This window comes from Mesoplodon densirostris, chromosome 5 (assembly GCF_025265405.1).
Source record: "Mesoplodon densirostris isolate mMesDen1 chromosome 5, mMesDen1 primary haplotype, whole genome shotgun sequence".
NCBI lineage: Eukaryota > Metazoa > Chordata > Mammalia > Artiodactyla > Ziphiidae > Mesoplodon > Mesoplodon densirostris.
The window spans coordinates 84,825,157-84,840,279 of NC_082665.1; the positions used below are offsets into that span (position 1 = coordinate 84,825,157).

At 34.7% G+C, this 15,123-nt stretch overlaps 1 protein-coding gene across 2 annotated transcripts in view; it reads right to left on the reverse strand.

Moving 5' to 3' along the window:
- IFT80 (intraflagellar transport 80) overlaps positions 1–15,123 on the reverse strand; it is a 109,684-nt gene that overhangs the window by 23,687 nt on the left and 70,874 nt on the right. For both annotated transcript variants that reach the window (XM_060100004.1, XM_060100003.1), the window contains 3 exons: positions 9,267–9,385; positions 6,180–6,254; positions 2,763–2,926 (listed from right to left, as the gene is read on the reverse strand). In XM_060100004.1, coding sequence (XP_059955987.1) covers positions 2,763–2,926; positions 6,180–6,254; positions 9,267–9,385 — 358 coding nt within the window. The remainder of the gene's footprint in view (positions 1–2,762; positions 2,927–6,179; positions 6,255–9,266; positions 9,386–15,123) is intronic.

Below are 15,123 nucleotides of genomic sequence, written 5' to 3' on the forward strand. Positions count from 1 at the left end.
AATGTTTTCCTTCTCATTTTGTATCAGTTCTACAATAATTTTATTTTAGTTTTTAAAATTTTCTGTTTATGGCAGGATGGAATTACAAGACTATTTTGCTCAACAATCAAAGTTTATGTAAGTAAACCATAATTTATTTGCAGGTATATCTATATTTCTGAAAATGTTCATAATTCTTTCTGGTTCTAAAATTCTATGAATTATGAAAGGATTAAAGAATAATGAAATATGTTTCAGATGTGAAATAACTGTAGAAAAATTCAGAATAAGGTATATTCAGTTGGAAACATACATACTTTGTTATAGTTTCTATCTAAAATATGTGGTGTTGGGACTTCCTTGGTGGCGCAGTGGATAAGACTCCGAGCTTCCAATGCAGGGGGCCCGGGTTCGATCCCTGGTCAGGAAACTAGATCCCACACGCATGCCACAACTAAGAGTTAGCATGCCACAACTAAGGAGCCGGCGACCCACAACTAAGGAGCCCTGGAGCTGCAACTAAGGAGCCCACCTGCCACAGCTAAGACCTGGTGCAACCCAAATAAATAAATAAATAGATATATAAATATTTTTTAAATAAGTAAATAAAAATAAAATATGTGGTGTTGAATAAGAAAAGTATAGAAAGTTCATAGTGATCACTGGGATTTTCAAATTTAAGTTTACTGAAGACAAAAATCTGACTTCCAAATTATTATTATTAACAATTACACAGCCATCTTGAATCTGTCCACTATCTAGATACTATTGTATTTCATTTCATTCTCTTTCCTCTCATTTAGCCAGAAAGGAAGTCCTTTAAAAACCAAACAATTACCAAATGTCCTCTCTCAGAGAAAGCCTAAGGCATAAAGAGAGAGAACAGCTCTATTTAGGAGAATTATATTTCCTACCAGTATGAGAGGTGATGCTATCTGAAAGTACTGAAAATTAAAAAGTGGGACAGTTTTCTAGATCCTGAATTAGGTCTTCCATGGCATGACCTCACAAAATTAACAATCAGGTCAGACTATTTTTTTTATAACATGTCACAGTAATGAACAATGTTTGTTCAGCAATATTTATTAACAGAGAATAACAATTATTTACTATCTTTCCACTAGCCTTTAGGGATATCTCACTCTCACTCTTACCTCATTGGCTCCTCTCCTTTTACCCATCTCTAAATATTGATGTGCTCAGTCACTGGTCCTCTTCTCTGTCTATACTCACTTCCTAGGTGATTTCATGTAGTATCATGGCACCATCTACACACCAATGACTCCCGCATTTATATTTCGTCCCCAACTCTCTCCTGAGCCCTGGACTTTATCCTGTTGTTTCCTCTCCAACCCTGCTTGGATGTCTAAGAAGCATTTAAACTTACCATGACCAAAACAGAACTCTCTGGGTTTGTGGACCTCCTCTAAACTTCCTTGTTCCCCATCTTTCATCTCATTCATCCAGGAAAAACCCTAGGGTAATATGCTTGCCTCCACTCTCTCATGCCAACATCTTTACCATGGCCAAGTCTTTACATGATCTGGCTCCTACTTATATATCTCTCTGTCTTCTCCTACCACTCTCTGCTTTGCTCGTGTTGACCTAAGTCCCATGGCCCTCTGGCAGTTCCTTTTTTTTTTTTTTTTTTAATTTAATTTATTTATTTATTTATTTTTGGCTGCATTGGGTCTTCGTGGCAGCATGCAGGCCTTTCTCTCATTGCAGCGAGTGGGGGCTACTCTTCACTGCAGTGCGCAGGCTTCTCATTGCAGTGGCTTCTCTTCTTGTGGAGCACAGGCTCTAGGCACGTGGGCTTCAGTAGTTGTGGCACGCAGGCTCAGTATTTGTGGCACACGGGCTTAGTTGCTCCCCGGCATGTGGGATCTTCCCGGACCAGGGCTCGAACCTGTGTCCCCTGCATTGGCAGGTGGATTCTTAACCACTGCACCACCAGGGAAGCCCCCCGCAGTTCCTTTTATGTGCCAACAATTCCCATTTGCACCTGCTTGTCCTATGGTCATTCCCCTCCCCCACCTCTAGAATTCTCCATTCCCTCATCCTGCATTAATTTTCTTCACAGCACGTATCAGTGGCTGACTATATTTGTTTGATTATTTGTGTGTCTTATGCACTATTGTATCCTCAACTTCTAGAAAAGTACTTGGCATACAGTTAGCACTCAATACTATTTGTTGGATACATGTTCTGATACAGCATTGCCTTAAAAAAATGGTTTCACTCTACTATGGAATTCCAAAACACCTGACACATTCATATTTATTTATAAACACTAATGTGGCCTAGATTTTTATATGAAAATTTAAAATTATTCATAACTTTCTTCTACTTCATTAGTTTAAAAATATGTAAACATAAAAATATGAATATATATAAGCAAAACAAATAGTACAATGAAGCACAATATTTACCATGTTACTAAATAAAGAAAAAGGAAATAGTTTAAAAGATCAAAACTTAAAAATTACATACATTTTTAGGACACACAGTCTTGAATTCAAACTCTATACCAACAGCTACTGAATATATAAGATTGATTCCTTACAACCAAGCTTTGATGCTGTGCCAATATCTATTTGTTCCATCAATTGGGAATAATATGACAACTTTAGTTCTTTAATTGATTCATACTTAGAACAAATTAGGAAGCTCATAATTCTTTCATATAAAGTTAACATAATAATAGATGAGAAAATGAAGTTAATTGATGAAAAATTTACAGTGTTAACAAATTTCATGGAAAATTATAAAAATGTACTTACTTTTTTCATCAGCTTTGTCTTTTATTGCTATGGTATCATTACTCAGAGAGACCGTCTGTGCATTTAGAATATCTGTTCTCATTCCAGGAAATTTTGGAGAGGAAAGGAAGCGCCCTTCATAAGAATATAAATAGATACCACCACCATCTACAAGAAGAAAATGTCTAAAAAATAAAGAATAAAAATATATTTTCAAATAGGAGTTTACTATAATTTCATTTTTATAAGTTTATGCTTTGGAAAAATCTAAATCTTACAATTAAAACAATAGTAAAACATAAATATATAAAGAATGAAATATAAAAACAACCTGAAAAGTCAACATTGGTTGTTTGGTTTGTTTTCTAGGTTTTTGTTTCTTCATGGAGGTAGGAGAAGAAAAAATGAAAAGGCCCATTAATATTATAATTGTAATTCATTTCCTTTCCTAAAGAAGCATCTCTATACAATGGCAATAAAAAAGTCTGTAATTCACAATTCAGTGATTTTTTAATGCCAGATGCTGTTTGTTTCATGAAACAGTATTAATACATATTTCACAGTTAAAGATTATGGTAAGGATCATTAAAATTAAATTACAGCACTAAATTAGATTAAATACTGGTTAAAGTCCTAAACAGTGAAAATGACTCAAAAATTAACACCAGAGCCAGCATTTATTAAAATAAGATGTTTTGACTTTAAAACAATATGGTAACCATCAGTAAATGTGTTCATATCTAAAAACACATTTTTTGTATCAGGGACTTTGGTTCATTTGCTGTGTTGACCACTCTATTCAAGGCATAGCATCCTGTATAGTTTATTTTTTATTAAGTCAAAATGTAAATATTTTATGGCTGCTATTTTTTTTCTTTCAAAATTTATGAACATTGCAAAAAATAATTCAAACAATACCGAGAAAGCAAAAGATCTCCTGCAATTTTCCTACTTCCATAGAGATAACTTATGGCAAAGTATGGACACACCTTAACTTTACTTAACTCATTCCTGATGGACACTTATTTTATTTCAAATTATTCACTGTTTTAAAGAATGTCTGAAGTATATACACATCTCTGTATGTTTACATTACTTATTTCCTTAGTACAATATAACTTCTAAAAATGAAATAATTCTGTCAAAGGGCATATACTTTTAAAAAGTTAACATATATTGTTAAACTGCCCCTTGAAAGGTTGTATTGATTTACACTCGTACTACTACTATATTGGAGAGCCTGTTTCCTCAATGCTGAACACATTATTACTTTTTAAAATCTTATGTTCAAGACTTTAATATCCTTGATTCAGAACTTTTTTCTTCTTTTTTTGGTCACACCAGGTGGCTTGTGGGATCTTAGTTCCCCAGCCAGGGATTGAACAGGGCCCTCGGTGGTGAAAGCATAGAGTCCTAACCACTGGACCTCCAGGGGATTCCCCAGAACTATTTCTTGATTCAAGAATTGCTAATTGTTCTTTTTTGCTATGGAAACAAATAGAAAATAAACATCAAAACAAACAAAAAGTTAGTATATAATGGATACCAAATATGTACACTTGAATTAAATTAATACTTGAGTATTGGTGTGTAGCTTATTTAATTGAAGGGTTTGGCCCTTACACATTAGTGTATGAAAACAGTATTTGCTAATGTTGACAAGTGACACATCATATTAGTATATATTCTTTCTTTGTCTCAGTACTAAAAGCATTTTCTATTCTAAACAAGATACTAAAGCTTTAACTTCCTTGTGAGTAAACACTGTTTCAAGGGGCAAACATTTCTAAATGTACAAATAAGACCAGCAATGGTCAGTAAATAAAATATTCTTTAATTACTTAATCATTTATGCCATTAACATATGCCTTTACTAATTAACAGCATATTCAACATACATTTATATATAATATATAAAGAAGTAAATGTATTTGGAACTGTTTCAAGTAAAAAGAATTTCAGAAATAAATAAATAAATAAATCACTGGTTCAACTTCATTAAACAGCTGATAGAAAATTTGACACAATTATTTTTTGATCACTCAAGGTCATCAATATGATGACCATACTCTTCAGTAACTATGTAACTGATAGCTTTGATACTCACGAGAATCTGATGGTGCATCAGAATAATTATGCTACTCAGCTACACGGTTCTCTGCTTTTAGTTTTCTCATGCTCCCTTGCCAGGTGGTCACTTTTCTTCCTGTCATGGTGCCAGCCTCTAACAACTCACCAGTATTCCTCTTCTGGCTTGCTATTTATAAAAGACTATGGGGGACTTCCTTGGTGGCACAGTGGTTAAAAATCGCCTGCCTATGCAGGGGACACGGGTTCGAGCCCTGGTCCAGAAAGATCCCACATGCCGCAGAACAACTAAGCCCACGTGCCACAACTACGGAAGCCTGCGCACCTAGAGCCCGTGCTCCACAACAAGAGAAGCCACCACAATGAGAAGCCTGCGAAGCGCAATGAACAGTAGCCCCCGCTCGCCGCAACTAGAGAAAGCCCATGGTGCAGCAACGAAGACCCAACACAGCCATAAATAAATAAATAAATAAATAAATAAATAAATTTATTAAAAAAAAAAGACTATGGGCTAGAAAACCTGATAATAACACTATTAAGAGCTGCCTAGTGGTGAGTAAAGGGATGAGGAATAAAGTAAATTGTTTTAGTGAAAAGATTTCATGGGTAGCTATCTTAGGTAATTGCTGATTATATTTTCATACTTTATTCCTGGTTTTATTGAGTTGTACTTATCTAACTCTGATCTCTGATTCAGTAGGGTGTCACTGTACTTGACAGACTGATAACTTTCATGGAAAAGTGTGGGTTCCTGAGTAATAGCTACTCCTACTTTACTCCAGTTAATTGACCCAGAGTTTCTTAGTCCTATATACACAAAGTCTTGGTAGAGAATATTGTTTTTCAAACTTCATATCACAGCCTAGTAGTAGCTCATAAAATCAATGAGTTTCAACCAGTATTTAAAAACAAAAACAGAAGAGAATAGAAAATACAGGAACAATGGGGTCAAAACTATCTTATAGTAATTGGCCTGTTTCACTCATTCTCTCATCATTACTCTGATGTTTACTTGTAATAAGTTTATTCTCATCATTTTAAAATAAATTAAGACCTTTTAAATCTCTCAATTTTAATTTCTAGTATAGTAAATGTCAATATATATAACCCACATATAGCCCTCAATAACTTTTTAAGAATGTAAAGAAATTCTGAGACCAAAAAGTTTCAGAACCACTGATCTAAGAGCTATTCTCTTACTTTTTTTTCTTTTAAAATAAATAGTAGAAACAGATTGATTCCAAGTGACAGATGTACCATTCTGTAAATGGCATGCTTTAAAGAGTGCTTTACTGCAGTTTAAAATATTTTAACCCCAAATTCAATAGTGAAACATGATAAACAAATTACCTTTCTGCCTGCAGAATTAAACTAACAGTTCCTTCTTTGAGATCAAATATAAGTGGTGTATTCCAGTTCTTCGTACTGAAAGACAAATAAAATGGATATTTATTAACACTTGAAATACCAAATACTTTTTAATAAGTAGGTGGGTACTCATTTAAAATGAAGTATCTTTATTTTCACAGTAACTCTGTATATATTTCTATTACAGCACTTGGTGCATTGTTCTGAAATTATTCACTTAACATGTCTGTATCCCTGACTAGAAAGCGGACTCTGTGTCCCTAGCACCTAGCACATAGTAAGTACTCAACAAATGTTTATTCTAGGAGCCACAATATGCGAATTGAGGAATCGTAAGTTCAAGTTTTGTCATTTATTAGCTCTGTGATTGGGCATGTCATCTAATGTTTCTCTTTTGAAAAATAGTAGCAGCATAGTATAGTGAAAAGAGGATGGGGTTTTGGCTAGACAAATCAGGATTAGAATTCTGGTTTCACCACCTGTCGGCCATATGATCTTAATAAGCTTGACCTAAAGAACAGTTTTCTTATTTTTAAAATGGAGATAATGATGACTTACCTAAAGCATCTAGCTAACTGCCTACTGCATAGTAGATACTGAACAAACAAAAACTATACTAACAATAACATGATGAAGAATTTTTCCTACAGGTCTCCCAATGTAAATGTTGAGCTGAATGAAGATTTCTGTGAAACATTCTGTAAACTGTAAAATACTGTATTAATGTAAGCTATGACTATGCTTATTGAATAAACAGATGAATGAATGAAAAAATAACTCCTATGATTTTTATGATGTAGTATGATTCAAAGATAAGGATGGGTGGAGAGAACATTTACAAACTGAAAAACCCATCCCCAAATAATCAAAGGTGTTTCATAGTTTAAAATGATTTATTACTCCTATATATTCTGAATTTCTCTCAATTATTTTCACAGAACCAATTCTTTAAGTCAGATTAAATCTCATATTGATCCAGGAGATGGGGGAGAGGGGAAGGTTGCAGTAAATTGGGGGAAATTAACCTTGGCTAATGAAGAGCCTGATACCCATTTCAATAAGTAAATGCATGCATAAAGCCAAACAGTGAGTAAATCACTACTAATAATTAGTAAGTCTGAGGTTCACAGGTATGATAAAGCCATGTACTTTTGTACTTTAGAAAAAATATCACAGCATGCTCATTTAAGCAGTCATCAGAATTAACCTTCATTCTTTGTCAAGAGAGCTGATACGAATAGTGAGTATGAGGTTTTTTTAATGTCCCCTTACAAAATATCTGAGATTTATGACAACTGATATATATATATATATATATATATATATATGACATGGAAATATAAACTCCCTAAATCAGCTCCCTAAATCAGAACAAGAGAATTTTCTATACAACTAGTTGAAAAATCAAATGAAAATTTAACATAGAATGCTCATATATGATTTTCTTTGTCTGGAACTTCTTTTCATATAAACCAGTATATGGCTTGCATGTTTGTTTTTAAAATTATATTTTTATTACTAAAAAAGGGGCAACAGTTATTAGGAACTTAGATTCAAATCCCAGCTCTTCCTTTAGTAAAGAAGTTAAGTAATTTCACCTAGGGTAAGTTATTTAATTACCTCTGCGCCCTTTAGTTTCTTCATTTTGTAAAATGGGAATAATAATAATAATATGCAACACAAAGAGTAAATTAGATCATAAACATAAAAGATAGTATAATAGTTCTCAGTAAATAACAGTTGTTATTATCTAAAATACTAGGTATTTTTAATTTAATGAACTATATTTCAGTATGATGGGTCCCAGAGCATTACTTCATTCCCACTACTGCTCCCTCGTATTTCACTTTAATAAATATTTTGTACCTTCATAAATGTCTTGACAACAAGAGAAGGGAGGTAATGTTAAATCAGAAAAGAAAAAAAGCAATTTAATATTTTGATACACATAATGTTATAAATATAAGCACAAAATGTAAAAAAAAATCTTTATTCACAACTCTTGAAAGTGTCATAGTGGTTCCTTGAGTTTTCTGGAGAGTTGAGAAATCAACTGGTGGCAAACTAGAGCTAGTTTGTACCAATTGTTATATTTTCAGGAATTTTGCAAGCCAACTGTTAGATAAAGCCATTATTTAAAATTAAAATATATAAACATAATTAAGCAAATTATATTCAAAACAAAGATAATACTCAAACTGATCACTTCCAGATTATTTTATTACATTTTACTATTATCTATGCACTTGAGATTATTTACACCTATTGTTATCTATATGGTGGCAATTCTATACAATGGTTTGCCACTGTGCATCTCTTAATTCTGTGACATCATATTGGTAGCTTGAAATTGGCCATGGTAGAAGTATATATATAATAGAAATGAGCTAACACTGCAAATCAGGTTGTTTGGTTGGTTGGTTTGTTTCCAGAAAGCTAGTTCAATATTTATCAGCACACACTGAGTTACATAAAAATACCAAGTAAGTTTTTAAAGTTTTAGGTGCAAGTTTCTTGGATGTATTGAGTCACTTCCTGCTTTTTTAATACAAAGTATACTGAACATATTTTCTTTCATCATTTCTGGACAACTCTGGATTATCAATATGAACATTTATGATTACCCTGGACTATGATATTAAGCCTGAACACCACCTTGTGTCCTTACTGAACATCTCAGCCTGCTGTCAGGCTGCTAGCTGTCCCTCGCCAGTGGTTAGGTGGTTCCTTTTCCCATCATTTATCAGATGCTCCTAACCTTCTCTGGGCTTTGAAGTCAAATTACACTGATGTCCTTAGAGCTATGAGTAAAGTAAGAGTAAACATTATCTCAGAGAAGGTATTTTGTATTATAAAAGTGATTATTAACCATTGAAGCACAAACTTTATTAGATCTACTTTCCTTACTCATAGCTTACTTTTTATCACTTCTTGGTTGGTAGTAAGTTCAAGATAGGCAAGGTTTTGAGAAAGTTAAGTTTAAACCAAACCATGTTGATATGAAAGCTTGAAAATAAATTCCTCCTCACAGACAAAACTCTGGATTTTAAAGAAATGCAAGATGCTTACGAGAACACATAACACTGAAGAGACGTTGAAACAACTAAGTGTGCATAGTTCAAAGAGGCTTTAATGACTCTATCACGGAATTCCAGTAAATCCACTGCATCATTAAGAACGTTACGAACCTAAACAAGGGAAAATGAAATACCAACAAACAACATTAAAATACATCAAATTTTAATTAGATAAGTTAGCAAACACACAAATTTCAATGCACTCTTGGTTATCTAATCATAGAAAGAAGAAGAATTCAATAGGAACCAGGCATAAGATTTGGGTATAAAGTCAACCAACAAAACTACAGACACAGAAAACTTAGAAATAAGTAGAAAAAGATCTACGTATAGAGATTTCAAACATGAAAGCCAATCTGTATGATGTAGCAGTGGAGCAACAAGGTGAAAACTGCTATAACAGTGAGATATATAGTCAAAGGAGTATGGCACATAGGAGCTGGAAAGAGACTACGTGATTTCTGCCCAAAACAGTAAGAGATCAATAATTTATGAAATATATTTTTTAAATTTTAGGGGTTTTAGGGTTAGGTTTTATTTAAATTTTAAGTTCTAAGAAAAGAAATATAATAACTTTAAAAATCAAAAGTGGAGTAGGAGGTGTTAGTAAAGAAACCAACTACATAGTGACGAAGCCAAGGAGCGCAGAGGGGTGGAAAGTATTTCCATGCATAAAAACACAGAGATAATATATAAAAAAGCTAAGCACCAACTAACAAATGGCAACTTGCCTATGATAGTCAAAGTTATTACAGAAGTTTGTTAACTGATAAAGTTTTTATTTTTTAAAGTTTTTTGAAGTTTTTATGTTTACCAGAATGGGTAATACGTTATAGTAAGAGGTGAAAATTAGAGAAAAAGAGATTAATTTTACTTAGAAGTTAGTGTTTCTTTAAATTCCCCTCAAAATGTTATCATCTTTCTAAATTAACATGACAATTATAGTATTAATGAAGAATAAAAGGGTATGGAAGGAAAAAGAGGAAGACAAAGTCAAACTTCTTCTAAGTACTTCTTCAAATATACCTACAAGGCATATTATGTTTTTATTACCTGTTCCCCAACTCCTATCCCCACCAAACTATTATTGCCATGACAAGAGATAGCAGAATTATATACACATATCCTTGATGCAGCAATCTTACTTCTACAATTCTATACCAAAATAAACAAGCAAAACTATGAAATAACATATACACAGGCTATTACTACATACAGCACTATTGGTAACAGCAAAAGACTGGAAACAGCCCAAATATCTATCAACAGGGGGTAGGTTGAATAAACTGCATTCACAAAATAGAATAATATACAGCTATAAAAAGGACTGAGTAAGATCTATGGAGCAACCTCCACGATATATTGTAAAACAAAAAAGGGCAAGATGGAAAACAGTGTGTATAGTATTATACCTTTTATCTTATAAAGGGAAGGATATGAAGATATATGGATTTGTTTATATTAAAAAAACAAAAAATGTAAAACAGTATTCAATAATATATTATTAGAATAATATTGAGATTGTTATTTTAAACTATATTTTAGGATATATTCTAGGATATATTAATGTCTTTAAGAACAAAAATTTTCTTGTAAAAGAAAAGAACTGCAAATAAAAAAATCAAGAGTAAAATTCCATAATCTTGAATTCTGAACTTGAAACCTCAGTATACACTCATGATATATTTTTATCTGTCAAAAACAGATACATTTTATCTAGAAGTAATGATCAAACCAGTAGCAATGAGCACACCTAGAACCTGGATCATGGTCTCTAAATAACATTCCTCTCCAAAAGGAACAAGGCCTTCTTGGAAAAATGGTGGATTTCAAGTCTGGGACAGGAAATGTATCAATATAAGACACCTGGAACATCTTGTCAGAAATGCAAGCAAGCTGTTGAAATCATCTCAAAAGAACACAGGAGTCAAATGGCCAAAGATGGAACCATTTGAGCATTAGAAAGAATAATGACTGCAATGGATTGAAATATATCAAAAATGTTAAAATCTGCAAGTTTATAATGATAACATCAACAACAACAAAGAAACTCATTGGGCATACCAGGAAATCAATTCGCTATTTGAAAACTGGTAAATAAAGGAAAATAATTCAGAATTTGTCTCACTTCAGAGTAACAAATAGTTGATTAGGTAAAGTCTTTTACAGAAGAATTCTAGCTAATAAATGCAGAAGGAATGATAGAATTACAAGATGCAACTCCTGATGAAACATGGTTCTAAACAAGTACCATCCATGGCTGCTAAAAATATTAAAGTAAAAGCCTAATGGGAAACTATATGACATATGAATCAGACTTATAACACCTGAACACACTGATAAATCTCATCATTAAAAGAGAGACAAGCAGACATGTGTCTCGCAGCTGGAATTGTACAGCATCACTCACAAAGTATTCTTTATATTTATCAAGGCTCTATATCTAATAACCAGTCTACAGGAAATACAGGGGCTAGATGTACATCTTAAATGTAATCATACCACAGGGATGCAAACAGGAAATTGTGGGAAATTCAACAGAACAAATGACCTGGTTTTGTAGACAAACAAATAAATAAATAAATGAGGAGGAATTGTTCCAGATTTTAAAAGATTGAAGAGACAAATTAAATGCAGTATGGGACTTTGTTCCTGATACAAACCAACCAACTATAAAAATATATATTGACATGTACCACAATGTTCATTGCAGCTCTATTTACAATCTCCAGGACATGGAAGCAACCTAAGAGTCCATCGACAGATGAATGGATAAAGAAGATGTGGCAAATATATATAATAGAATATTACTCAGCCATAAAAAGAAACGAAATTGAGTTATTTGTAGTGAGGTGGATGGACCTAGAGTCTGTCATACAGAGTGAAGTAAGTCAGAAAGAGAAAAACAAATACCATATGCTAACACATATATATGGAATCTAAAAAAAAAAAAAGGTTCTGAAAAACCAAGGGGCCGGACAGGAATAAAGACACAGATGTAGAGAATGGACTTGAGGACATGGGGAGGGGGAAGGGTAAGTTGGGACAAAGTGAGAGAGTAGCATTGACATATACACACTACCAAATGTAAAATAGACAGCTAGTGGGAAGCAGCCGCATAGCACAGGGAGATCAGCTTGGTGCTTTGTGACCACCTAGAGGGGTGGGATAGGGAGGGTGGGAGGGAGACGCGAGAGGAATGGGATATGGGGATATATGTATATGTATAGCTGATTCACTTTGTTATACAGCAGAAACTAACACATCACTGTAAAGCAATTATACTCCAATAAAGATGTTAAAAAAAAAATATATATATATATAGAGAGAGAGAGAGAGAAAATAATTGGAGAAATGGGACCTGTTACTGTAGACAGACTTAGGAGACAACTGGAGAAATGTGAAATATCACTATGATTATGTTAAAATAAAAATAGTTCCTATCTTTTAGACTTTTTTTTTAAGTCTTAATAAAAAAGAGTGTTGCCAGGACTAGTGGTAAAGAAAAAGACACTGATATGTTTGCTTCACTCTTCGAAGAGTGGGGGAAATGACTGCAAAAGGGGAGTAGTCCGATGGCAGGTGCTTCAAAGGAGCTGGAGTTCTTTACGGAAGAAGAAGTTACTGTGGTCTGGAATCAGCAATGTGGGGTAAGGGGACAACTACCCGACCCCCAGACCCAGTAATACTTGACATAAAGAAGAAAAACACCTCTACTTAAGAAGTCTGTAGGACAAACACTGGTCTCAGGAGTCAGCAGGTTTTTTTATTTTTTTTTTCATAAAAATGTGAAGTGTACTTTCAGTGATAAGGCTGAGCTCTGTCTGCAAGGCCACAGGTACATGCTGCAGGTTGTGCTCTGCACAACTCTAGGTCTAAGTGATGGGCCCCCTAGAATTGAGCAAACCATGACTGTAGGTGGTGAACCTGTGAGTCTCTCTTTAAATCCTAGGCTGTTCTAGGTTTTTCTTTCAGGGAGGGGAGAAGAGAGCTATACCACAGACCCCATGCTCTGATTTCTGACAGAGACTGGATCTGGCCACTTGTCTCACTTCGAGTCCTTTCAGGTTCATCAGCCTATAGGAGCCCCTCTCTGCGTTGCCTTTGCCTCCCTGCTTCTGGACCAGGAGTCAAGCAGGTTGGAGGCTTCCGTCCACACTCTGCATTTTTATTCCATTTCTGGTCCACAGAGATGTTTATCCTATTTTTGAGTCCAGATAAGTCTCTTTTAAAAATATACTTCATAGGGGCCTCCCTGGTGGCGCAAGTGGTTGAGAGTCCGCCTGCCGATGCAGGGGATACGGGTTCGTGCCCCGGTCTGGGAGGATCCCATATGCCGCGGAGCGGCTGGGCCCGTGAGCCATGGCCGCTGAGCCTGCGCGTCCGGAGCGTGCGCGTCCGGAGCCTGTGCTCCGCAACGGGGGAGGCCACAACAGTGAGAGGCCCGCATACCGCAAAAAAAAAAAAAAAAAAAAAAAAATATACTTCATAAATTATTGATCTCTTTAGAGCCAAATGTATGTCTCATCCTTCCAAGTATGAACTTATGATACCATTTTCACCAGGAGTCTGAGCTCCCAGAGACTTTTTAAGAGGTCCAAAATGCCATCCTCTCCCAGAAGCATTTTAAAGCTAATGGAATGAAATAGAATTTTCTAAAGGGAGTTATATGGTCGTTTCTTTATAGCAACATGATACCCAGTGAAATAAACTGGCTGTTAACACAGGTTTAGGAAAATTCAATATTTAAAAAATCCGATGTATAATCCTCTGTCATTACTCAAATTATAGGCAGACTTCTTAAAATTCATATTGGCCTAAAGCTTCACATGGGGGAATTCTATTTTTTGTGAATCTGGAACACTAGAACAGGAATAAAACATCCTGGCCATGATAATAAACAAAAGACACACTGATAATTGCTGTTATAATTTCAAAGCTATGGTGAATCCAACATCAGAAATGTCCTGTGCTGAATTTTAAAATGCACCCATTTACTCTGTTCAATTCAGGGCAGCTTCAGGACTAACCTGCTCATACTTGTATCACCTAATACTTCTATCTGACCACAATATTTAGACTTCTCAGACTGACATAAGTCCAAAAATTCTGTTTCCATTTCCAAATACTCATTTAATCCTAAACATAGATATAGCCATAGTTACCATTTATCTTTGTTTTACATACAGTATCTCATTTAATCATCAAAATCACTCTTTCTTTAACTCTTATCTTTACAGGAGATAAGAATCAAATAATCTTGAATTATGGCAACGATGAAAAGCCAAAGCTGTGCCCCATGCTAAAGTGAGAGAGGCAGGAAAGAGAAAATGGTAAACTTGAGACCTGAGGAATGCCTCATCTCCTCCACCTGTACCCTCTCCCTCCTAGGCGCTTCCTCCCAGCAAAGACATCAACTATCCCTTTTGGAAAGAATCATCCACTGGGATTCAGCCGGGAGACAAGGGACAACTTAAGAAACCGTCTCACTCTAGGTTACTGTATCATATAAAAGATGAGGTCCAGAGAGACAGGTAGGGCAATGAAGCCTATTGCCAGGTAGCAACTGCCAGGTCAAGGTCTAGATTTAATAATTAGGACTCAACATGATCTCTGGTTTCTGAGTTAACAAAACACAAATCAACCAAGTCTACCAAGCTTCTAAGAAAACTGTAAAACTCTAAACCAGGCAAACAAAAAGTTGTAACTGTTGTCCCTATAGCAATCTGTGGCTCCACCTCACAACAACGTTAAGTGAGCTGCTAAAATGTACGGACCCCAGTAAGGGAATCCTCCCAAGTGGGAAATCTTCCCAGAAAGGCAATCTAGAGTTGCCAAATTAACCAAGC